Source organism: Pundamilia nyererei, unplaced genomic scaffold (genome assembly GCF_000239375.1).
Source record: "Pundamilia nyererei isolate P.nyererei 1_Seehausen unplaced genomic scaffold, PunNye1.0 scaffold00001, whole genome shotgun sequence".
Classification (NCBI taxonomy): Eukaryota; Metazoa; Chordata; class Actinopteri; order Cichliformes; family Cichlidae; genus Pundamilia; species Pundamilia nyererei.
Genome location: NW_005187402.1, coordinates 11,659,271 through 11,685,947, shown reverse-complemented (window position 1 = coordinate 11,685,947; position 26,677 = coordinate 11,659,271). Strand labels below are relative to the sequence as shown.

Here is a 26,677-nt window from a genome sequence, read left to right as displayed (position 1 = left end):
TTTTTTTTTTTTTTTTTTTTTAATTGAAATACAGGGAGGAAAAAAAACAGTCTTGATGTGTAAGATGGCAAATAGGAGAAGAAGACCTGTGGTTGAGTTCTGCATCACTACTGCTCTTTTATTGGCTATGAGACAAATGTTCCTCACTGGTTGTTTCCTTTTTTAAAACTTACTGCCATTTATTTTATTTATGTATCTCTCCCCCCTTTTGCTCTCACTTTAATATCTTCTCTTGTCACGCTTGCTCTCCCCTCTGTCTGTAACATCTGTTGACATAATGGGCTCAGATTTCAAGCTTGAGTAGCTGCAGTCACCATACTGCAGCTCTTGCTGAGTTCGACAACCCGAAGAGGAAAGGCATGCCGCTTGCACACTTGAGAGAGAGGCTTCATAGTAGTGGCACAGAGAGAAGACGGGGACAGAGGGTAATGTTCAGTGGCACAAAAAGCTCAAGCTGCCATGTAAATGGATCACTCGGCCTATTTCTTCAAGTCTTTTCATTCTAATATTCTCTTCAAAAGTGTATCAAATAACGCTGTTTATCACTTTCCTGAAGCAAAAGTTTCTGGATCACTACGAAAATGAAATGTCACGTTAGTAATTGTGCTAAAATGTTTTAAATCTCAGTTAAAACCTGAATAAATACAGAAGTACTTCAGGAAAAATGAGCTGACTGTCATTTTTTCACCTAGAGAGAAGAAAGATTTTCCTTTACGTAACTGAGACACACATATGTTATGAAACAGTTTTTGTGTCTGTTTTGTGACCTCATTGCTCTGTACCTATGAGTCATACAATGATAATGTGTAAACTATTCGACCTGTTTTTCCCGTTTATTAATTATAATCCCTTCTTTGTAAGTGACAACACTTATGCAATGTGCGTAAGTGTTGTCAAGGATTTTTGTTTAAAAGAAATGACATCAAGTCAGCACTGTGAGACTGAGTTTTGGGTCAGCGCAGAGTACCACTTTCTAGCTTACTGTGTCAAGAAGTCTGACAGCAGATGATGATCAGATTAAGGACAATCTGACAGAGGGACTTTAGATCAAGAAGCGCTGAACTGCTGTTGCTTCAAAGCCTCTCAGCTCTCTTTGCACCACATCAAGTGTCCTTCTGACTGCTGTCTTAGATTAAATCTAACTTTTTTTTATGTGCAAATTTATCTAAAAATCCTTTTTAATCATAGTAGCACAAATATTGCTTGAACTCTGCTAATTGGCTCTCCACATAGTTTGAAGACCAGTACCAAAAAAGCAAAAAGGGGAGGGGGTGGCCTCATGCATAGACCAACACTGCCATCTTGAAACTGTAGGAAATTAACACTGAAAAAACAATCCTACAATCTTCATTCGTTATTGTACTGTGCAGAAATCTTGAGCCACCCCTCATTTCTTTATACTATGCTTCCAATAAACCAGATTTGTTATATTGCTCTTGAGCAATCGTTTTCGGAAGCAGGGTGGGATCATCTTGATACAGAAGGGAGCAAAAGGCACCTAATAGCCAAATAATAGCTTTGCTATTTCTTCAAGAAGCCTGGAGAACCATTCCTGAACACTACTTAAAGAATTTACTCTACTAAGAGAGTTCACACTATGGTGACGAATGAAGGTGGTCACACCAAATGTTGACTTTCAAGTTCACTAGAATTGTACAAACTCAGTTTTTGCATTTTATGCTGTATGTTTCATGTATCTTTACATACATTTCAATAAATTGTTGCACCAATTTACAGTTTTCCTTGCAACATATAAAGAAATAAGGGGTGACCCAAGACTTTTGGAGTTGGAGCGTAAAGATGGTACAGAGGCTATGAGATTCATAAATATTAGTTTGTCTGCTGAAGTGAAATATTCACCATGGGGTTGAATATCGGTGTGCAGTGATATCTCTTATGATCTCATAAATAACACTCGATATTTGTGAATGGAGCTTCATGAATTGCTTGTTGGTAAATGAAAGTACACACAGTTCCCAAATATTCAAGACAGCATTATTAAGGTCAGTGTTTCATTTATTCCCAAACAATACATTTCTTGGTACACTAACTTCATGTTTTATGTGGGGATGGAAAAGTGGCTGCTTCTGTAGAAACACAGTGGACTCTCTGACTATGAAATGCTGTTCATACAATGTTCCCGTACAGGAAAGAGTTAGTGACACAGGCACTCTTTACTGATGGAGCCAGCCTAATGAACAACAGGAGACCCTCCTGAGACACAACGTCTTGACGTTAGCATGGTGATGGCTGCACAACTACCTTAACAAAATTTCCCTCAGTCATCAGTCTGGAAGATTAAATACACTACCTTTCCCCTCACCAGCTGTTTCTCAGCACTTAAGCAGTCTTTATTTCAGCTAATCCCCTTATCATATTTGAATAAGCAACCGCTGACTGATTTGGCTTAATTAGCTTCCTGTTGTTTGTAGGTGGCTCGAGTAAATCCTTCAAATCGGATGGCGTCATGTGATATGGAGGAGCTGATAAGTGAACACTGTACATCAGCAAACCGATTGAGCAACGTAGTCCTTTTACTGAAAGTTCACAGACATCAGTATAGACAGAAGTCTTTATATTGACAAAATGCTAATGCCATGCAACCTTGCAAAATGTTGCATTCCTTAATGCAGAAAGTTTTCCAGAAACAAGACAAAAACCAACATTCCAAACAAAGAAAGCATCCATTATATTCAAGCAAACATAATGCAGCTGCTGTTTGTTTTTAATGTTAGCGCAAAAAAACCACCGGGTTTTTTGGGGGGGTTGAGGGGTTTATGTTTGCATAGCCATAAACTAAAGTAGGGACAGAATAGGACACAGAGATATAAATGTATATCTACAGTTCTGACCCCAGCATTGACCATCAGCCCATCCATCAGTCAGTACTCAGTTAATAAAGTGGTGCACCCAAAGACGAAACAATGGCAGGGAACAGTTGTGGCTCAGTGTTTTAAGACTTTGGATCTTTGCTACATCTGGATAGAGTTTAACAGTCACTCTTGTGCCTCGTCAAAAAAAAAAAAACTACATAAATAAGGTCCCCTGTTTGGGTGGACCTCACCCACACATTCCCAGAAAATATATACTGTATGTAGTGTCCTTTGGATGAAAACTAGAGTAATATTATAATACTGCATACGATTGGGTAATGGGGTTATATCCAGGAAGCATTCACACAAAGTCAGATATGGACCGGGAAGGGGCAGAAAAACAGTTTACACAAGGGTACATGTCTCAAAAAAAGGTGCAATCTGTAACAGTCAAAAGTGCTCTCCCTGCTGTGTAATGGTATAGTCGTGACTGTAATGTTGAAAAACTAAATCCTTACAAAGGTGCAAAACCTGCACATATAAAACAAATCAGTTTATTACTATATTTCGCAAGTGAGATACAGAATAGTTCCTGTAGTTTGTCAGTAAACGTACCGTAATCATAAACGTAGAAAATGACAATTTACAGATTACACCTTGTGGAGTGGAGCAATATTTAAAGCAGCAAAAAGATAACGTAATACTGTCTCAAAGGGGAGGGGGAAAAAAAAAGTTCCAGTGACATCCATAGTTCTTTTTTTCCTCACCAGAGACCTGCCAGTCACAGATCATGGTGCAAATATTGTAAAAATAAATACATAAATACATACATGGGTAATTCATCATTACATACATACACATATTGTATCATAAAATAAGAGAATTATGAGATAATTATAAAATTCATATGTACAAATGCATAGTCCGTATGCGTCCAAGGAGAGGTTTAGCAACGAAGTGACATCGCTTCGTTTTAGGGGTGTGTTTGGTGTTTGTGTTTTAATGTGGGTGTGTGTGTGATGTGTGTGCTGTGGTGTGGTGTGCATGGCACTTACTGTACAAGAACACAAGCGTTACACACCAGATAGCTCTGTGCTGCTTCTTCTTGTCTTCACCTCTAGAGTCAGTGCGTTATTAGTGGGTAAAAGTTCACAGATCAAAATTTTAGAGGTACATGTCCGGGTGTGTCCGAGGGCTCTACCGTGGGTGTCCGGAAGAGCTGAGTGAGTGCGAATACAGACGAGATGAGCACAGTGCATCGTTTGGCTAGCAGCCTTACCCCGTCGCCCTCTCCCTGACCCTGTACGGTCCCATTGACGCCCCCGCTCCTACCCACTGCCCCAGCGCCAGTTCCAGCTGTCTCAACAGCCCCAACAAACTCCCGATACAGCCCCACTATCTCTTTCAGCTTGTCCATGGCCTCTTGGCCATCATTGTCCTCAACTTTTTGAACCAGATTTGTATTATGGCACATGTCACAACCAGTGCAAGGGTTTGTTTGCAGACAGGCTGCCGACAGCTGTACCAGGGCACTAAAACTATTGGATAAAGAACGCAGGGCTTCATCGGGCGCCCAGCCTACCCGCGTGGCTCGTTGACATCCAGATGCTAACCGTCGAGCCTCAGCCTGAAGAAGACTCCTCTCGGCCTCTGTCATGGTAGCAGGTGTCATCCTATTACACTTTAGGCTTGCTTCTGGGGCAGGGCTGTCTTCGGTTCCGTTATGATTTAGATCAGGCCCTACTTTTAACTTTGTGCTATCTTGCTTTGCATCTTGGCATGATGTTTGCTCTGTTTGCTCAGGTGCACCTCGTTCTAAGACCAGAAGAAGCTGATCTATATCGTGACGCAGAGAGGCAAAGCCGCCTTTCAGCCCACCATAATTCTTGTTAGTTAGGGAACGAAGCGAGCCGCCGAATGAGGTTGTGGGTGAAACTGGACACGAAACAAGAGGACTGAGTTCAGAAGAGGTCGTAGAGAAAGTAGACAGCGGGCGAGGGTTGTCCCTCAGCAGTGAAAGAATATTGGGTTTGAGAGAGGGTGTTGTTGTAGGAGATGGGGCAGGTGCCGGCTGGACAGGTTTGGGGCGTATGCGACGGGAGAACTCATAAACTGTGAGCTCATCATCAAAGCTAACGCCATCCTCTGTGTCTCCGCTGAAACAGTTGGCGTAAACAGTGCGGCAGCCACAAGCCTCCCGGTGTTGCTGTGGAGGAGTGCTGTCTGCCAGTGAGGAGGTCGGTGAGTCACCTCCAATCTCCATGCTGGACACACCTCCCAACCCGACTGCTGAGTGAGACCGCGATTGAGGCTGCTCTGATGAAACGCTGCTGCTACGTGCAATATTTTCTCTAAAACTTAGATTAGGGTGGGAGCCGTTTGTTCCACTGGCCTTTTTCATGTGTGCCGACAATTCTTGGGCCTCTTTGATTGTTGCTATGACAACTTCAGCTCCATCATCTAAAATGGTCCCTTTGATTCCTGATTTTGAGGGCACACTCTCTTTGTCCTTGACAGGAGTTTTGTTTAGGTCTGATAAGCCACTGGCTACAGACAAACCAGAGCCAAATCCAGATGTGTCGCCATTGATGGAACTAGTGGACGGATAGTCCAGAGTTCCTAATATCTCCTGGGAACGGGTCATGTACCAAGGAAGGGCCTGAATCTTCCCTCTCAGGGCTGAGGCAGGTAGCCTGCCTCCTAGACTGGAGGAGCTGGTTCTCAGGTCAGATCCTGAACCAGATCTTCCAGATTCTCTGCTTTCTAGGCCCCCTTTAGAATTGGTTGAGGTCAGCGAGGTGGTAACTGTAAGAGGTGCATCTGTATTTTTGGGTGAAAGGCTCTCGTGGCTCAGAGAGACCCTTCTAGGTCCTGACTGGATGCTCCCATTACGACTGCTCCAAGGGTGAATTCCATTTGGAGTACTGACGCCATCCTTACAGATCCCTTTGCTTGGATCAGTAGGAGAGACGGGAGAGCTGGCAGGTAGCGATAAGGGGTGACGATTGCTTGGTGAAGTGGGTTTGGGAGGCACTGGAGGGGGTATTGTTAGCTTAGTTCCTGAATTAGAGCGAGTGATTGGGGTTAGGCTTGCTGGCCTCTTTGTTAGCAGGTCAGTTCCACTGGTTTTCCCCTCAGCTTCAGGAATTTGCGATTCATCAAGAATGTATTTTTCTTTTTTGGAAACAGCACGCGCTCCATTTTCTAGATCTTTACTTTGTTTTGTGCTGCTTTCCTGTCTTTTTGTCTTTTCTTCATCTTGTGATAGTGATTGCTTGCTATATCGCACTGCTGTGATCAAGGATGACGACATAGGCAATCCACCTGATGTGACCGACTTGAACTCCATGGTGTCCGGCTCCATTTCAAGGAGTTCCGACGACAAACGTCCAGAGGCATCTCCATTGCATTGGGCATATGATCTCCCATGCTGGGGAGACTTGGGAGGAATGATCTGAGGTTTTGGAGGCAGCTGTGGTTTCGGTGCCAATGGTGGTTTGACCTTAACATCAGGTTTCTGTGATGGCTTTGAAGGACTGCCTTGCTGGTTGTTGAGTTGATTCGAAGGGGCTTTAAGTGTATCTGCTTCTTTCTTGGCTTTATAGGATTGGCTTTTATTGGCAAGTGGAGATGACGGCTCTTTCCGCGAGACAGCTGGAAGACTGTTCCAGGTTCCACTTAAACGATTAGCATTGCGTCGGTCAGCCAGCTCTGCATCTGTGAGAGAATGAGAAAAATGAAATGAAAACAACAGAAAGACAGGTATTAATGGACCGACACACATCTTCTCACAATTGTCCCGTCTCCTTTCAACATATCGTAGTCACAGTGCTGTCACATGTCACCAGTACACAGATAAATATACCATCAAGGGACTAAGTTATCAAGCATGCTGTAAACAAACCTGAGAGATCAGGAACTGGAGGAGTAAATCTCTCTTGTGCATCGAAAAACTCATCCTCAGAGTCTGAGACATTGTCTTTGACCAAAAGATTCGGCTTGGGGTTGGGTGAAGGTGTCAGAAACATGCTGTCTTCATCCTTTGACAGGCGGTTCTCAGCCTTTCCTGCTTTGCTCCCAGGAATTGAACTTGTTCTTACTGGGACTTTGGGAGGGGTCTTTTTCTTTCTTTTAATAGGTGATCTTTGAAAGGGTATGCTGTCAATCATTCTCAAATCTCTTGAACTAGGAATCTTAGAAATACGTCTAAGTGTCTCAGCGCCCCGATCTTCCTCCTCTTCATCGTCATCATCGTCATCACTGGTAGCCCCAGGCGGGCTTGGTAGGAAGTCAGACTTGGAGAGGTCAGCAAAGCAGAGGCAAGAGTTGTCATTCCCACGGTAATTGAGGTTAGTGGGTCTACGTGGCCCTTGATGGCGTTTTGGCTCCAGGAGGTAGGGGTGGTGAACATCAAAACTCGGAACATCCTCGCCTACGTGCGGCCCGTGAAGGCGAGATTTGGATTTGCTGGCAGCACTGCTCTCCTCAAGTGCAGTGCTCAAGGAACTGCTGGACAAGCTGGAGAAGCTGCTGGTGACTCGCAGGTCAGTGTGGTACCAGGAAGAGTCCAGGTTCATTTCTTCATCCATAACACTGAATTTATGCAGACCACTTCCTGTTGCTCCTCCTTCATCTGGACTCTCATTTCCTTTACCTTCTGTTGTCACTATTATCCTCACTTCCTGTTTGCCTTTGTGCTCCTCTCTCTCTTTTCTTTCTTCCTCTCTCCTCTTCTCTTCCTCCTCTCTTCTCCTCTCTTCCCAGTCCTGACTTGCTGGGTCTGGGCGTTTGTAATTCTGAGAATCCATCGGGTCATCCTCGTCTGTTGAGTCGTCTGAGTCACTGCAGCAGCGAGACACATAACCTAATAAAACCCAGAAAGTGCACAAACACCAGACAAGCATTGCGAAAGCTGTGTTAGTGCATTCATAAAGGAGAATAATATTTAATTTTTGATAGTAAAAAAAAAATATGACATCTTATCTTTTTTTTTTTTATCCGTATCCGTACTGGATGGTGACATAAGTAAACATGTGAGGTGAAAAAAAGGCTATCAAAAAGGCCAAAGCCAGAAAGTCATACGTTTTAAGTGAAACAGTTTTTGCTCACTTGATAGGGATTCATAGCACACGCCCTCTATTACGGCGAACCTCCCACACACACCTTCTTCAGCAGGAATCCGGTGCACCCTCACTTTTGGGCGCCCCAGACGGAAGACGTTGACATTGGGATCCACCAGGAGTTTGCAGTAGCCTCCCAGCAGACACCCTAAGTCTTTGGCTGCCAGAGAGTCCATCAGTAAGGCAAATGGCTGAGAGGGGGAGGGTATTGCAGAAAAAAGGTAAAGTAGTAGTGTTTAAAGCCAAAGGGTAAGAGGGGAAAAGCGATGGAGTGGGAGAAAGAGGGAGAGACAGTCACCTTTGCATTCATGAATTAACATTATATATAGCTAGCTTTAGGCTGTATACTGTTATATATCGCATGTATAGTAGAGAAAGAATGCTTGACCTATATTTAGTGTCATGTTCATGAATATAGTGTGGTGAATGAATATCTGTGCCACGTCTATATGTTTACGAATAATACAGCCTTGCAACTCGATGAACATGTATATCCCACCTAAGGCCCCCTCACCTTCATGTCATGCAGCGAGATGCGCAGCAAGCTGACTTTGTCCGACTCCGTGAGCAGCTCCACTCGGCTGATGCTGCTGAACTCAACCAGCGTAGAGATCACGTTGAGCTTGTGGTTGATGACCTGACTCATCCCATACTTGGCTCCCACCAGCAGCGTGACCAGCACTTCCCTGTCCTGAAGCTGGAAGGAGAAGGAAGAAAGGAAATAAGTGTTGCAGTCATTTTAATTGGTTGCAATTTCCATCGTTTAGCAAATGGATCCACCAATTTACATGAGGCCTTTAGCCCTTACCATCATTGTGGCTGTGTACGACCGTCCCCCATAAGAAATGAGCTCTCCCAGCTGAGTGAGGTAGGCCAAACGAGCCTGATTGGCAGATATTACCTATAACACCACAGAGAAGATATACAGTATGAGCAAGACAGACAAAAAAGGCGGTGGGTGGCATTACCCAAGCCTGATACTGACTATTCACCTTTTTAATTAGCCTCCTACTCAGCATCTATTTTTCCTCCAAGCTGCTGTTCTTCCATATACCGCTTTAAACCTTAGGAAGATTAGCAGTCCTCATACATCTCAGCTAAAACGTAGCCTGAAGTCACTGCTGTCACTATGTGTCTCTTTACACCTCTCACATTTTCCTTCCACTTATCCATTTACCTTCTGGCGTGGCTCTAGCAGGGACTGGATCTTTTTGAGGTGGTAGCTAATGGCTTTCCTCAGGTCCTTCTCTCTCATGTTGCCCAGCAGCGTAGGAGAGATGAAGCTGTCCAAGCCGAACTCCTTCCTGTCAACGCCACATTTGCAGAGGCATGAAAGTACTCAGTGAATAAAATGTTACAAAGAAATGCATGAAAAGTGAAAAGAGGTTGTAATGTAAGGACAAAGATACACTTAATATCGGAAGTTAAATTCAGAAATTTCACTGAGCTTTATTTCTTTAAAAAAACAAACCAAAAGAAAAAAAAAACTACCAGTAGATATTACTAAACAGTCATAGTTCAGCTTTCGGTCCCATTAATTGCAAGTTGTCTTCACAATTATAACTTGTGGGATAAGTACAGAAATGTACAGATAACTGCTCTGTACTACAATATATACAATGTACAACAATGTATGACAACCAGGCCGCAATCCTTAGAAAAAATGGATGTTTGCTTTGCATTTTGAGACACTTCCACTCTCAAGTAATGGGGCAAATATCCTCCACACACCCACTAAACCTCTCCCATCACATTAATAGATTAGGCATTTAGTGAGCTGCCTCATCCTAGACAAATCACAGTAATTGCAGCAGTGAAAAAATGTCAAGGCCCTATTACTCAAAACCTATAATGAGAAGTACCACAATTACAGTGTCCTACTAGTGTGACCCCTAAACGGAAACTCTCCCACGCGTATGACTCACGTAATACTCTTGACTGAGGTTCTGGTCTGTCCACAACTATCTAGTCTCTCATGCATGTGCAGGGCTGCCAGGCGGAGTGCAGTGTTGCACTTCATCTCCACCGCGAAACGCTCCCGTAGCACATCGCCAACACTCTGCAGGCAGAAAGAATCACAGTTTTAGTATTACATAATACACACGCACCTTACAGTGACCTGATTTTTGTCCCAGCATACTCTGCATGTCCGACATTGCAAAGCACGTAGCTCATCAGCATATCTGTAAGTAAACCAGCGACCTGACACTGACAGGGAAAACACAATCGGCGAAGACAATGAAACAGTAAATTGGCGTGACATGAGCGGCACTCTCCACTGCTTTAGTGAGCAACAAAAACACGCACAGGCCACATGTAACAATATCAAGACTTAGCATCATCAGAGCAAGTATGTAACTGCTTTGTACAAAAGAAGGACTAAAGAATGTGAGCAACGTGTTATAGGGATAAGGCCATGAAGCTATAAGGAGGGGCTGCATGTTGACTTCAGAGCTACTTTTGCAATATTTTCGAAGAATTTCAGAGCACACTCAGCATAAAGTGGGTACAAAGTTTTATTTTCTGTACATACGCAGAGAAAGGACCAAAGTCTAATTGCGAAATAATTCAGAGCAAAAGTCTCTGAGATAAACAATGCATGACCGTAATGGTGACAACAAATAAAGGAGCTTCTCTGACCTGTAAAAAGAAGTACTCAAAGGCAGAGGGGTCATCCTGCAGTAGGTCTCCTGGGTCTCTGGGGATGAAACAAACCCTGAACAGACACCTGTAATCGTGGGAGTCTTTCTTTTGCACCACCTGGTGAAGACAAAAGATAGAGGTGGAAAGTTGTAGCATTTAATCTTCATACATATCTACGAGATATCTCCACATGGATTCTTTTCCTTCACCCTCTGAATGAGCTCATCTTCATGCAGTAGCAGCAGTTTGGTGATGCTGTACTGTTGCTCTAGCACCAGGGCGAAGTACTCGATGGCCCGGATGGACAGCTTATCCTTCAGAGTCAGAACAATGTCCTGGAATGACAAAAAAAACCAACAGCTCACACCTCTTAGACAAACATGTTTCGTCCCACTCCACTGAGGGCAAAGGGACAAAGCTGATTCCCTGTCTCAGATTTCCTTCAGCTGGGAAAACAAACAGAAATACAAAAGCTGCTGTAAAAATAATATCCTGCTCATAAAGACAGAAGCATGTACCTACTGATGGTGACTTACTGACCTTTTCATAATTTTCTTTTTCAGAAACAGTATCTCCCAATGAACTACAACTGTTATAGCCAACCCACACTGTGACACCTTTGGGGGAAATCATACCTTAGCTTCTGGTGCACTTAATTTCAAAATAGTCCCACCTGGTCCTACCAAGCATCTCACAGCTACATTCACCTGTGTGCTCCGTCTCGTGGTGGTTTTAAGAAACTGTGTGGGCTTTTTATTGGCTCATAAGAGGACCGTCTTGAGTCATTTCTTTATATGTTGCAAGGAAAATGGTAAGTAGGCGCAGCAATTTATTGTTATGTATGCAAACATACATGAAACATACCATATATAGGGCAACAATAGAGTTTATACAGTTCTAATGAGCTTGAAAGTCAGTATTTGGTGTGACCACCCTTATTCTTCACCATAGCCTGAACTCTCTTAGGTAGGCCTTCCTGTAATTTGTTTAAGTAGTCTTCAGTTCTCCGGGCTCCTTGAAAAACATTCAAAGCTGTTCTTTGGATGTTGGTTTCATTTTACTCAGTTTTCTGTGAAAATGATCCCTCACTGCTTCAATATTGTTGAGGTCCACGCTCTGGGGAGGCCAATCCATGACTGATAGACTTGAACTGTGTGTTGTTTTATATCGAGGTATGCTTTGGCAGTGTATTTGGGATCATTCACCATTGCTAATTGCTAACAGTTTACAGATGGCTGTAACTCCTGACCTCCTCCATACATATGAGGACCATTAGAACCAAAAATTTAAAACTTGGACACTGGTTTTCGGTCCAGCTCTTGTGTAGTTTGGTGTACCTCAGTCTTTTCTCCCTGTTGCCTTTCCTTATAAATGCCTTCTTGACAGCCATCCTTCTACTGAGACCATTTCTGATGAGGCTACAGTGAAGAGTAGATTAAGACCCTGTTTCCTCAGTTTCTTTAAGGGCACACTGCACACCATGGTGAGATATGCCTTGGTTTTGGCTAATTGTTTTTTTTGTTGGTGCAAAAATACTATTTTATGCCAGTCAAACTGTGTTATCTTCTCATAGATTGAAATTCAAATTTGAAATTGGTCTATTCCAAATTTTCCGTTGTGTGTAAAGACACAAGGACTAGACTGAATATGAGTGAAAAAGTCCTTTATAAACCCAGAAGAACTATTTCTCAAGACTACGCTAAAAATAGCTGTTGTCAGGCTTCTTATTACTGGGGCACACTGCTGTTATGTAATAAAAATGTCAACCATGAATGATGTAGGGATCTCTTGGGTCACTTAGTTACTATATCTATCAAAAGATAAACAAGTAGCAACTCTTGTGTCCATCAGGCCGATGAGCGAGCTACTTTCAGCTGTTCTCCTATTCACGAGGGCTTCCAGAGCAGGTAATTTTGCGTGTTTGATATGGCCATTTCTAACATAACCCTGGATGGATTTGCCCCATTCCTCCTGCCCCAGGATCACACCCCCCTTTTGCTGGTTAGGCGAACGTGTAACGTACTATACAATGGAGCCACTCAATGAAGCCACCAAGTAAAAGCTCTAAATGCTCTTTTCGGGTAAAACTTTCTAACTAGGCCGGTAATCCTGTTTATTACATACCTTGACGGTGGTGTTGTTGTCGAACTTGAAAGCCTTGGTCTGTCCGTTCTCTAAATAGACTTTCAGAACATTGGGCAGGAAGAGAAGAGAGTTTCCCTGGTGGAAAGAAGTGAGAGATGTGGTCAGACAGAATCGATATCAGATGAGAAAAGATCAAATATTAAATGATTGCAAGAAATGTTAGCCCATAAGCTCTAATGAAGAATATTTCATTATGTGGAAGACTGTGAATTGACTGCTGCTTGTAGCCTTACAGTAAATGCTTGTTTTTTGTTTGGCAGCCTCCTTCTGTATCAGATAAGGTTTTCTCACCTGAGTGTGCCCATTGACCACCACCTCCTCTGCAAAGCGCACTTTAACTGGATTACTCCTCAGACGAGCTCTCTTCTCTGCTGACATAATGGATGACTTGGGATTCTGTAGCACACACACACATCAGCACCATTACTGTACATGAAGGATGAAGCATGGGCTAAGACACACATGAGTAACACTGACGCCAGCAGGCTTTAAGATGCAAACATTCAGAGCTGTACTCAGACGGTCGATACATACATCACAGCACAATGTAAAGTGCTTAATCCAGTCAGAAGAGGCAAGCTAAGAGTCACATGCTTGGGAGCACACAGACAGCTTATGTTTAAATGAGCGATGGCATACAGACTGTGTAGCGAGGAGCTCATTAATGTCTTCTTTGTACTCACTGTCATGTGCCGCAGGATAGTCACATTGATACAATCCTCCAAGTTCCTGAACACAGAGAAGAAGCATTCATTCACACAGACGGAGGAGGGATCATAACCTTTCTGCTCAGCTATTAAGTCAGCATCTTCTGCTCTGACCTCTACCGCTAACTCACTAAGCCTTCTACACCCGCAGTCACACATGAATCAGCGTCAAAATCCCAGAAAACAACTGAAATAATTGTCATTGGTTTCTTTAATGACTGTGAAAAACGAGAATAGAATTTATTTTGAATTTTCTCTAATTTACACATAATCGAAAGTACACATACAGGTTGAATTATATACATACAGTCCCTTAAATCTACAGTTTTCTAAGAAGGAGAATTTGAGATTTACACAAGCTGGAAAGATTTCTAAACAATCATCGATCATAAGTACAAATTATTGAGATGTGTCACCACTTTGGTCTGGAAGTAGACCCAAACTGTCACTCTCAAACAAGAGGAAATTGGTGAGGATGTTCAGGAAAAACCCAAGACCCAAGGCTCAATCTTGAACTGATAACTGCTGAAACACCTTGAACTGAGAGGGTGGCGACCAAGAAAGAGGCAGCTGCCCACATAGACAAGCCAAACACTTCAAAAGTAGTTTTGGAATGGAAACCAGACCATTTATATTAACTCTACCAAAAAGACTGTTCAAATATCCAGAATCATGCCAGAAGATTGTGGATTGATACCTAAAGCATCTCGTTGAAGTACAAGTTGCAGAAGGGACATTTAACCAAATATTAGTTGGGCTATATATTTGAGCCTGTGTGGATACCACTGATCCTGTGTGATTTAGAAAAATGGAAAATAAATTCGATTTTTTTGCACCCAATTCTTGCTTCAAAAGTCTTTAAAGGCATTAATTCAACCCTGGAAATAGTTGAATTAAATAAAGTTCAAATAAAATATTAAAAGCCCCAAATTACCCTGAGATTCATGCCCATGATGAGTGCATGGAAACTTCTGACCACAACTGTAGATAGATAGATGGATCTCCTCACCTTAAGACATTTTCCACCTGCTCTTCACTCAAATCCTCCATCGCTGTATCATTAATCTGCAGCACCTGGTCCCCTGGGAATAGTATCCCATCTGCAGGACTTCCTAAACACACGCATTCCCATCAACACACACACACAGATGCACAAATTCACACAATGAAAAGAGTGAGTGCTTGCATAAAACAAAAAAACCCACAGCTGCGTACGTGGAGACAAAAGGGAAACACACACACACACACACAGAATGACACACATGCTTGTTCAATATGGCTGACTCAACAGCGTTCGGCTGAGCTCTCCGGGACGTGAAGGGTTAAGGTTATTCTGGGTGTCTTCCAGCCCGGCTCGGCTCTGCTTTCTGTAGCTATTTATACTCATTTGTCTTCAGGCAAGCGAGCACGACTGAGGCACAGCAGTTTCAGCTTACTCTAACACACAAGCACGCAGACACGCTGAGCATCTGTGCACGTAAACACACGCACCCACAAATTTTCACACACCCAGTCTGCCTGGCAAAGCCCCGTCTGTCCCTGATTTGTGACCCACTGAAGGCAAGTCGTACAGCATGGCAAGCTTTTGCACACAAACACACACACCCAAAAGCCAAAGTCCCCTCCTGTTAAGCTTTCATAATAGCGATTCCTCCTCTTCCTCTTTCTACCCTACTTCATCATCCTTCACTTTCCTTCAGCATCTACCAACATGGCCTCTCTGACTATTCCCAATCCCTAAGTGTCACCAACTGTTCATCCCCTCTCTACTTTCTGTACACTTTCACGCTCATTACTTTGCTTTCTTTAGCCATGTTTGCACTTTGGTTGTGTATTTCCCTCTGGGTCTTCCTGCTGGCATCTTCTCTCTCAATTAAATCTTGTCTTCTGTTATCACTTCCCTCTCCCTATCTCATTCGTCTCTCCTTTTCCTTGGCAGCAGCTACAGCGCTAGTGGCAGGGTGGGACCCTCCTCACTGCATTTATCAGCTTATTTTACAGGATAGACATAAAGTAATGGATCAGCATCTCTCCCTCTCTCTCCCCTGCACTCTGTCTCTCTTTATCAGTCTCTCTATCCCCCATCAAAGTTGCATAAATGAAAAGTGATTGAATTTAGAAAGGATGAGCAGGTGGCTCTGTTGTTTTCGTGGCTTCTCTGGCACCGTGCCCCGGGGCCTGAATGCCAGGAATGTGTGTGTGCGTGTTATGAGTGTGTGAGAGAGATAGAGAGAGAGAGTGGTAAAGTGTAAATATGCTTGCTGCACGCAGCGAAAATTGCATAAAGCAGGTGGCAATTTGGTAACGCTAACTCACAGCCACTGCACGGCCGATGTACCTGTGGCGATGTCCCTGACCAGCAGGGGTGCGTTTGTGGTGAGGGTGAAGCCATGTCCAGTGCTGCTGTCCAGGACCGGGTCCCTGGTAATCTGCAATGTCAGCTTGGCCTGGAAGTTCTGATTGGACAGACTGTTGGAGCGCTGCGACCTCCCATCGCCTAGCAACCGCTCTCTGAGGAAGTCAGACAGGGTGATGGGTTATCCAACTGGAGGCGACGACAGCCATGAAGAGATACTATGTATTCAAGTAGTGTGTTCAAAGAGGAGAAAGTTTACTTTTTGCTCTTCCAGATCACGTTTCTTATTTGTTCCACAGTGACTGCTGATTAAAACGTAGCACAGAAATCCTGTAAAGCGAACCTTCTCTGCGGTGTCACACAGTATTTCCGGCTCCACAGTTCAGACAGCTTGTATATATTTTAGGCCATATGCAGCCTCTCATTTCACTCACTGTCTGAAGACAACTTATTTTAGCTCCTCTACAGTTAAGTCAACTTTCTTCTGATTGGCTGTTCCTCACAAAAGTGGGGTTGCTACACCCACGCCGAGAGCTGCAGTAGAAAGAAACTTTCTAAAATCGAGTGTTTTGATCATTCAGGTCAGGAATACTCTCTATTTAACCTCTTTATTTAGAAACTTGTCTAAATGAACGTTAACCATCATAAGAGGATATATATAACCAAAGATAATGGAAAAGCATGCTAAGTTCACTTTACTGGTGTAAAATAACAGCATTTATTCAAGTCACAATAAATACTGTGGTGTACATTTACCTTGAACCTTTAACCTTGAACATTTTCAAGGCAATGGAAGGTCAAAATGAACCAAAGTGAATCTCAAAATGATATAGAATTCAAGGTGACATGTTGTTGTCTGTTCACTATTATTAAATTCACTTAATTTATAACTAGAGAAAAGTATCATATAATCACCTTTCAGAAGCTGTATCTGTTATTAACACTGATTAAATGACACCAACAGATTAACATACATCCTTGGCTTGAATGCACCCTGGAAATAGGTTTACTTTTGAATGAAAAAATGTCTGACGTTTTCACAAAGGCACATCAGACATTGACACTTTTATTGAATCGGTTTAGGTTTTGCTGTGATCTTTGAGTTTTACAACCTCAACATGATTAACAAAAACAGGCCGGGAGAATATTGTGAAAGATCATTGGCACCAACTTGATAGATCTTCGCTGTGTTTTGGTAACTAAGACCCCGTCACAGGGCAAAGGTCTCTCTGGCAGGCCTTCAACACCCTCTTTATGCAAAGCTTCAACACAAGTCATATGAGAAGGCTGGGGAGGACTAAAGCAAATAAATATATGAGATCATTTGTTCTGTCAGCTGTTGGATTGCTAAACAAGCTGCAGACCAGGGTAGTAGTACACAGTTTTTAACTGCGGACTTTCAGTGCATTTGCAGCTCTCTTTATGATTGCATTTAATGTATGCTTGTCGTTTATTTATGATGTGCAATGACAGTGATGACAACTATTTGTGAACCGAAATTCCCCTCGGGGACGATTACGAATATCCTTCTCGCCAGGAATTACCAGGAGGAAGTTTACTGGGATTTCTCAGCAACGCGTTCATTGCTGAGAATGAGTCTTAGCGGACAGCCAAATATGAAGGATTCTTGAAAGCATATTTGTGGTTTGCTGTGGGACAAGTTTGTGTATGAGAGAGGGACAGTCAGGCAGTTCGGGTTTGAATATGTACTTAGCTATGTGGCTCAGTGTGTGGGTGTAGGGAGGAGGTTTGGTTTGTGTTTGTGTCTTAGTGGGTCCATAACAGGTTGAGAAAGGCAGCTTCTTCTTCAGTTTTTGCCTCTTTTTGTTTTTCACGTGCTGTTTACCCTTTTTTTTTAGCTATTGCTAACTCACAATGAGTCAGTACCGTAAATTTCCTCAGCATGCTGAACAAATACACACCTGCACTTCCCACATTTTTCATTTTTGTGTCACTCAAGAATCTGGCACCAGGCTTAGACGTGCTTAAAGTTCCTCTTCCACTCTTTACACATTGTTTAGTTGTTTTTAGCATATAAGCATATTTTTTTTTAAATTCTGTCATACTCAGTTTCTTCCCATCAAAATCCACCCTCTAAACACCTTTGCACTGATTTCACCACAAAAACATCTTCCCCCTCAGCTCAGACTCCTTTTAATTCCGTACCTGCTAAGTGACTCTCGAGTGCGTCGTATTATTGTCCCCACCACCTGCTGCACCCGACTGGCCCTCCGAGCCGGAGACCTGCTCCTGCATCGCTCCTGCTCCTCCATTTATCTGAAGCGACAAAGAGAGAAAAGTGCATGAACACGCAGAGGAACAGGGAAACGTGGGAGGAAGATGAAAGGATTTGGTTGGAATAAATGAAACTGAGCTCAGAGCTCAGTTCTGTCTTTTTTGGACTGTGCAATCAGTGCGAGAATTGTGCTCCAGCTACATTTGCATCTAGGCCCTTTTTTATATGCACCGCATGCAGCCTGCTTCGAACACTATGAATAATCAGATGTGTGAGCAGAAAGCAAAAAAAAAAAAAGGCTGTGAGAGAAAGGGGTGGAGTTTAGTCAGCATGAGCAGCAAAACATGGCGAAATGACCTGATTCTCAAAAACAACAACAACTGCATCATCACACAATAAAAGGACTCACAAGTATGCCCCAGTATGAACGTTCACAACACCACCACTCTGCAGCTGTACATTTTCTGCTGAGCTTGCCCCTTAAACAAGGCAGTGGTGAGGACATAAAGAGCGATGGAGGGCTCTTTTTAACCCTGGGGAGTTCGACTGAACGCAAACCAAATCTCAAGACTTACTACGCCCCTCAAAAGGGTTTTGTTTCTTTCAGCCAATCAATACTCTGCAGCTGGAAGAGGCTTGTAGAGCGCCTGATAATTACTTGACAGCCTTTATTTGCGGCATGAAGGGGAATTAAGTTATGCTGAGTTTTGTTTTCAGCAGATACTCCCTCGTGATATACTTCATCTGCTGGGCGGTTTCACCCACTGAAAGAGGGAAAACAAAGGGGAAAATTTGGCAGGGACGGGAAAAGCAGTGACCTAGATCTGATCTGTTTGGCTAACGATGATGAATGCCCTCCTGAAACTTAATGATCCATACCTTGGCCTGGGGGAAACCAATCCAAGTGCTCGGTCTGACCGGCCTTCGGAAATATGGATCAAACTGCTGCATGCCAACAGTTCTGTGAAGAGCTTAAAAGAGGCAGGGCTCTGGCCGTCTGCCACACTTGTTCCTAGCATTTTAAAAACATGCCTGTGTCCAATAAATGAGGAAGGATGAGTCATTAAAGTAGGAATTACCTCACAGTACTTCTGAGTTATGTAAAAACAATGCATGTTGTGCTGTAAACGGTAGATATTAAGCACTACTACTGTGTGTAAAAGTACATCTATGGGATAGAATTTGTCTTTTTCTTCACATTCACCCACCTTTGCTTCAGTGTCTCTGCTGAATGGAGGCCAGCGCTGACTAGCCCTCCTTAATGGTAGTAAAACATGCAGTGTAGGTTTGTCCTTTAAGAGGATTAGAGGTACTCGCTCTGCACAAGCCCGCACTGGTCAGGGTGTCACTTTAGCACCTCCTGCTTATCCGGATAGAGCCAGATAAACATGGATGAAGAAGACTGAGTGAGAGTAGGTAGTAGACAAATGCACACGAGGAACCAAGTGCACTTAGTATTACATCTGCTCCCCCTTTGATCACTGGGAGAAACATTCACTATGTGTTAAACGTGCAGGTGTATGGATGGGCAAATATGTGCACGTTCAAGTGCTGGGTAAGATGATTCTTCCTCTCTTCTGTCTGTCATTTTCTCCCTCTTTCTCTCACCTTCATTGCCCTTGCAGAGTCAGGTAGTCATCTCCAGTGACAGTCTCTGTGGGCAGCACTTTTTATATACATACTGTACACAACCTAAGCACTGGAGCAACGAGTTTACTATCTTGGCGATCATCAACTGCAGCTCACATTTGCAGCTTTACTAGTAAAGCTAGTCTAGCAGATCCAAGAGGAAATACACTGTGACTGCACTTCCCTCATAGTTCTCGAAAAAAGGAGAGAAAGCAAACAGCCCGGTGTTTCACATTTTCACTGAAGACTCAGAGAGTGCGTGACTCACCGTGATGTAGCTTGTCTCTTCAAGACTCCGGAACAAACATACCCCCTCGCCCTCTGAGACATCAGCTCTGGGTAGGTTGAAAAGAGGTGGAGAGGGGTTGTTGCGATCATCAGGGCCGATGCCAATCTGGAGCTACACCACCTGTGCAGAGCAGAACACTATCAGGGAAACCTGTCAAAACACATCCACGTGACAAGTTTATAATTAGAATGAAGCAGGAAACAACCGGTTTCTGGGACTGATTAACCTCTATTAGCTCAATTTTTAACCTGTCCATTAAAAGAAAGTGAATTCTACTCAAGTAGTCAGTATACTTTCCTGTTAACGCATAAGTGTGTCAGGCAAAGCAGATGTGAGCATGAAACAAGTATCTGGTTGTGGTTTTCCAAAAAGGCTCCTCCTCTAGTCCCAGAGGCTCTCTCGCTCTCACCCACTGACTTTCTCTGCTCCTCCACAGCCTCAAAAGCTCATGGCGATGGAGAGAGGAGGCACTCCATCTCCGTCTGGTTGTCTAAATTAAAATTTCATACAGCCCAGTTCAGTTAACAGTTCAGTTAACTGGGTGTGCTCTAAAAGCAGAGAGGACAGCCTGTGAATCCCGATGAGCTGGAGAGAGAACCACTGCCAGGCAAACAGCGATCTTGGCCGATATTAAAAGGGGACAAGTCTTTCATGTGAACATCAGGGCAGATATGTTGGAAACTTAAGCCAGACTCTGGTTTTCAGTGGAAATGAAGGGCTTTGATGTGTACAAGGAGAAATTTGAATTAGGAGAAAACACTGGATAAACATTCTTGCTCTCATCTAAGGAAACCACTTTATTCTGCACTTGAATGTTGATCTATGATGTAAACGCTCATTCTTTGTTGCTTTCTTCTACAAGAGGGAGCAGAAATCAAGGAGCTGATAGTCCCATCACTGTAGCTCCTCCATCGGGCCCTGTGTCCCACACACAGAGCTCTTTCACGAGGCCCATGTGTCCCTCAGACAAGGCAGAGGAGGACCTGGACCCACACAGACTGCAGGGCACATGAATAATGCATGGGGCTAATGCAGCTAGCTCAGCCTCCAACCGCCTCCTTCTGCCACTTTGCCAACACAGGCCAGGAGAAGAAGAGCGAGCACAGAAGGAGAGAGGGCGAATGGGGGTTGGAAGCAGGGGGAGAAAGGAGTGCGGGGGGGTGGCTCTAAGGGGGCTGAGAAAAGGGGCAGGGATACAGAAAGAGAATTGGTCAGGGCAAAGAAAAGAAAGAAAGGACAGGATATTGAAGAGGGAAAAGAAAAGGGGGAGAGTTTTAAAAAGGGTGAAGAGGGCAGCACCAAAAGAAATGAGAGAAAGCTGCTGGAGAGGACGGGGAAATAAAGAAGAAAAAGTGGAAGGTGACAGAGTCCGTTCATCAGGAGGAGCGGGCGAAAGGGTGGTCAAGTGAAGGCGAGGTTTTTTACCACCGTTTGAGAGCAAACAGTGAGACAGAAGGAGCTGTTAACAAACAGATAGACAACACTCAGACCTGTAGAACCCTCCTCTCTGACTGTGAGAGATCGCTTCAGTTTTCTCAATGTGTGCCAGCATCTTCATTTTATCCAAACCCAGCACAGTGGAAGACGGTGACGGGTCTGCTCCTTAATCTCTCTCTGAATCAATAGTGAATCTTAAATGCCATCCTGCACTGTCACGTCCTGAAATCCCCGAGCTCACCATGCAAACAACTCATCAGTAAGCCTCAGAGCCTGCCTGGCCTTTCACTCAGTCTCCCTCCTCTTTTTCCCTTCACCTTCTCACCCCTACACCAGCCTTCACTTTACATGGCGAACGTAGAAGAATGCTGTTAGGTAATAAAGTCTGTCTTCCCTCTTTTTTTCTCTCTCTTTTGTCTGTGTCTGATTTCTCTAAGACAATCCCTCCCCCGTCTGCTCATTTTCCTCACACAATGTCTCTCTGTCGCTGACAAAACAGCCAGTTATTTAATCCCAGTTTGAGGACGCATGCAGTTCATAGAATTGGGCTTCTGGACTCTATCCTCAGGGGGGCTGAGAGGTGGTACTGAACGGGCAGTTCCTGTGCAGTCAGCTGAAGAGAAAATGGTTTTAAGCCCAATTAGCACTGCTGGGCTAAACCACATCGGTACAGAAAAACCTGAACGTGGCACAGAGAAGTCGCATCAGGGCATGAATCCACTGACTCGACAACAGATTTTATTTAGAAAGGACCGGTTGGGTGTTTTGGACATCTTGTTCCCAATCTGTCCCGTGCACACATACGCACCCCAACCCCCTTCCCAAGCCGAGCACGACACGCCGAATACAGCTGCACCGCATGAGGTGCAGGACAGCGGCAGCAGGGGTTGGTTCAGCAACTCCACATTTCATTTTGGCTCACAGTTGTTGCCAATAAAGTTGGACACAGACTTCAGGGAACATTCAGTCCAACAGCAGCACGCTTGGCAGAAAATACTGCGTGTTTCAATACTTGGAGGACTGGAGGAGGTGGTGGTGGTGGTGTTTGGGGGGGGGATTTAATGTGAGACAGCTGAAATGATTCAGATTTCATAAATGCAAAGTTGTAAACGTGAAGAACAACAAGCAGAGCAGACAACACAACCCCCCAGAGTCAGTCAGGGTGCAGGATTTGTTCTTTGTCTTTTACTTAGTGCAACAAGATACTTTACTCATACTGAAGGACTTTAAAAATAAAGTAAATAAATGCTTGACTGCATATATAAGGTGGGGAAACGCTCACAATGTGTCCTTAGAAAGTCAAAAGAAAGTTGATTATTTCATTAAATTTGCTAATGAATGTCTAAATAAAAAGACGCTTTTGAGTGCTCACTGTAGCTCTATGCGTGTAAGTAAGGAACTGTAAGTCGCTTTGTGTAAGAAGCTCAATATGTGGATGTTGTATAACCACAGAACTTAAAATGGACAGTGTCTAAAATAATGTTCAACTTTGGTTAAAGTAATTAAAAAGCGACTCCATGATGAACCATCAGATGCTTTTCATTAACTCTTTTCTCCATAAAGACGACATTTGACGACCTTCCCCGCACCCTTAATGACAGCTTTTGACACCTCAGTATATATCAATAAAGCTGTGGTTTGACTGCCATTAGGACAGTTTCCGGCCTTTTTCGAGGTTAGCTGCAGAGGTAGAGACCACCCTCACTAATTTCTGATACACACCCAGTAATTTTCTTCTATAAGCAGGCCTGAAATATGACAGAAGCTGCTCAGTTCAGAAAAGCGTTTCAAGTGTTGCTCTTAATAGACTTTCAGGGGGTAAAGAGTTAAAGCGTGTGTATTTATATGGTATTACACATACATACATAGATTGGAAGAGGTTTTTGGAAGTGCTTTAATATCCAGTAAAAGGATACAAAGTAGCAGGAGGCAGAGATCAAACCACCAAACCTGTGAGACGCCCCTACATAGTCTTGTATTTGTAGCCAGGTTGGCTGTGGCTCCGTGGGCACCATGATGTGTATGTCTACAAATATTACCACAGAATTTGTTGGAGACTCTTGAGGCGCATGGATGATGAATCCAGCTGACTCTGGAGAATCTCTGACTTTTTGTTTAGTGCTACCATGAGGCTGATGCTTTCTTGTGCCCATTAAATATTTAGATTCAACATCCACTAAGCATGCCAGCATAAAATGCTGTACAAAATTTCTAGGTGATGGTCTGCCATAAAATTAAGTAGAAACATCACCAAAGCTAGCTGTAGGGGTTTTTGTTGACTTTCTATTGGTGGAGGTTGCTTGTTTTCCTTATATGATGCGGCATGTGGCATTGGTCCATGCTATGCAATTGCAAAAAATAAGAAGGAATAAAATCACTGATAAGGTTGATTTTAAAAGGAACAGCTTGTTTGCTTGTTTAACTTCACGGCATGTTGTGTTTTGCTGGTTGTTTGTTACTGCAACCTGTCTTCCAGACATAATCCCATCTTCTGTTTCTCATTCCGTCTGTCAGCTCATTCCATTAGCTTTATGGAGACCGAGCTCACCGTGCACCGCTTGTTTCATTCCCCCTTTCATCAGCGACCTGGCAAGGCTTGAGCTCCCCTGTGCACTATTAAATAATGGGTACGTTGTGTTGTGTCACAGATCTATATCAATGGTTCTCATGGTTCTAAAGAGAAGGAAACATGCAGACAGACATAAAAAGAGAGGAGACGTCTGATGTCTGAGGAAAGCTTTTGGATATACCAGGGTGATAGATGTAGCAAGTCTGGAATTTCTGCAACACTTTTTTTCTTTTGCTGTCTGAGTCAATTTCCTTCAAGTCGGTGATCCTTAAGAGGAACACAATACAAGTCTTATCTTTAAGTAAAAGCAATAAGAGTTCAGTCTGTTTGCTACAAGCTATAATAATGCCCGGGTTCTGTAATAACGAAGATACAGCAGGCTTTCAATATTTCATATCACAGCTAAGAACAGAAAACCTGATTATTAGGAGCCGATGATTTGCTTGGGCTTTTAAGGAAAATTCTTTTCATTCTCAAAGTCTTTTGCTATATGTTCACAGAAAAGGGGGGTTGGCCTACATTAAGATACCACTGCCAGTCAGTGGTGGCATCACCAGAGAGCTGTCACATGAATGAGGTCACGTCTCCTGTTTCCTCTGGCGACAGCTCCAGGATGAAACAGGTGTAAAATACTCAATAATAAACCCATGATGCATGGATATAGCCCTTCATATATCCACCAGAAACAGCCTCTACAATCACATTAGGCAACCCGTGACTACTAATTAGCGGAAATCTTCCTCTTTATAATAACATGAACTGAAGATGAATTCTTGAGCAGGTCGTACTGGTCAGCGTATTGGGAGCAGGAGCAGCAAAGCACCAGCTCAGCAGCAGCACAGTCTGCCCCGGAGACATGGAGCTGAGACTAAAGATGAAGAGAGAGGGAGAGGATGGTAGACTGGCTCTGGTTAAGTGGGGCAGAGGAGCAGTCAGCAGAGAAGATCGAGGATAATGCAGCCAGGCATCAAGTCTTTCCTGATGTGCAAGTTCTGCCCGTCGCTTTTCTTCTCTGGCGGAGTGACCTCAGAGCAGCAATTCCCATCACATGCTTCAGCATACATCCCTGAGTCATAGCACAAAGCCTGCAGCGCTGGCAGGAGCGCAGGCGGCGTGCTCACATGTATACACGCTAAGTGAAAGCAGCTTTATGTTTAGGATCCGCCAAAACGCCATACGGACCGCAAACAGAAGCATGAAAAGAAGATATCAGTGAGAAGATAGCAATGAGTGGAAGCTGCATTACTACACAGGTCTGGGCCGCAACAAAGCGGTCACATTAAATCACGCCATGCGTTAAACGGAGGGCCCCAGAACAAGCGAAACGCATTGTTCCGGTCTAGTTATGTTGCGCTTGTCATGCCCGACACGGCACGGGAGCGTGAGAGAGAGATAGAGCAGGGAGAGAGGTGCATGGCCAAAGGACACGAGCGAAGGAAAAATCGGAAGAGACGATTGTCTCAGGCTGGCTGCACATCGCCTACGCCCATTCATAGTGTGCGTGTTTTACTACCCAGACTCCTGGCATCCCCCCTACCCACCCCCCTCCTCCTCTGATCAGCCAGGATTTCGTCCGTGCATTTCCCATCTGTAGCTTGTGACGGTGATTTCACTGCGCACACGACAGCGTGGATTTCCAATACCGATGCATAACACATGCGTTTGAGAATATGGTGAATTATAGACTGAGCACTATTTTGTTGAGATTTTGCTATAACTGTATATTATATTGTGTTGATATAATATTAATATACTGGGGGTTGTGAGATTTAACCTCAGCGCCTCTCTCACAAACCCATCATGAATGCCCCTAAAAGCATCGATATCTGCCATCTCACAGCCCAGACACTAACTTTGATCAGCCATGCCCCTCAATCCAGGGGGCTAAACAAAGAAGAAAAAACGTCACTCTTTTGTTGTTTCCCTTACAGCGTAATCTTAATCGGATTTAAATCTCCGCCACCTCCGTCAAATATAGGGTCCCGGGTGTAGCCCGCGGGTGATGGGAAAGTGACCACGAGTTAAATTATTCATATTCAGATGATAATCGGTGCAAATCGCAGGGCTGTCTGAACGCAAGGTGCCGGTCGGCGCCTGCGTGACCAGCCGGGCGCTCCTGTCCTTCATCAGACAGCAAACGCCGCGAAATAAGTAAAGGACTCACCTCGTGGTTGATCGGGAGACCGGGAGTCTAAGGAGGGGGGGATTGGTGGTTAGGCTTCCCCCTTCTTTTCTACTAAAAGACGAGAGATTTTATACGAGACGAAATCCGTTTCTCGAAAATATCCTCCCGCGCCAGATGATGATGGTGATGTGGTGTGCGGGGGGTTTGGCTAAAAGCTGGATGCTGTCATCGTACTGGGACTGCTCCCTGCCTAATCCTCGGCCCTGAGCTCAGAAATAACCCACCCCCTCTCTCTGCTCGTCTCTCTCTCTCTCTCTCTCTCTCTCTCGCTTTCTCTCCTTCTCCACCCCCTCGCTGCCTCCATCGCTGTCTGTCCGGGAGGACCCCCCCACCCCTTCTCCACAAGGTCAGTTAGTTACAGCAAATGAGTTATTATAGTCATTGTAGTCAGTAAGGATTCATTTGGGCGTTTCTGATAAGTTCTTCGGTTAGTATGTTAAGTGAAGAAGTTATAGAGCAAATCAAAACCATAAAATTATATTTACTGTCAAATAAATCAACGTATAATAATAATAATAATAATAATAATAATAATAATAATAATAATA

General features: G+C 43.8%; 1 protein-coding gene across 1 annotated transcript; it reads right to left on the bottom strand.

The window, feature by feature from the left end:
- Nucleotides 1-3,969: 3,969 nt before the first annotated feature.
- On the bottom strand, nucleotides 3,970-26,349 carry frmpd1b (FERM and PDZ domain containing 1b). Its single transcript, XM_005719958.1, has 17 exons — nucleotides 26,109-26,349; nucleotides 19,918-20,058; nucleotides 17,951-18,061; nucleotides 15,767-15,939; nucleotides 14,438-14,540; nucleotides 13,405-13,450; nucleotides 13,013-13,117; nucleotides 12,701-12,796; nucleotides 10,786-10,911; nucleotides 10,574-10,693; nucleotides 9,859-9,992; nucleotides 9,111-9,237; nucleotides 8,742-8,834; nucleotides 8,448-8,630; nucleotides 7,977-8,124; nucleotides 6,718-7,677; nucleotides 3,970-6,530 (listed from the first exon to the last, which is right to left on the bottom strand). The coding sequence occupies exons 3-17, from the start codon at nucleotides 18,055-18,057 to the stop codon at nucleotides 3,970-3,972; spliced, it is 5,082 nt and encodes a 1,693-aa protein (XP_005720015.1). The 5' UTR covers nucleotides 18,058-18,061; nucleotides 19,918-20,058; nucleotides 26,109-26,349.
- Between the last annotated feature and the right edge of the window lie 328 nt (nucleotides 26,350-26,677).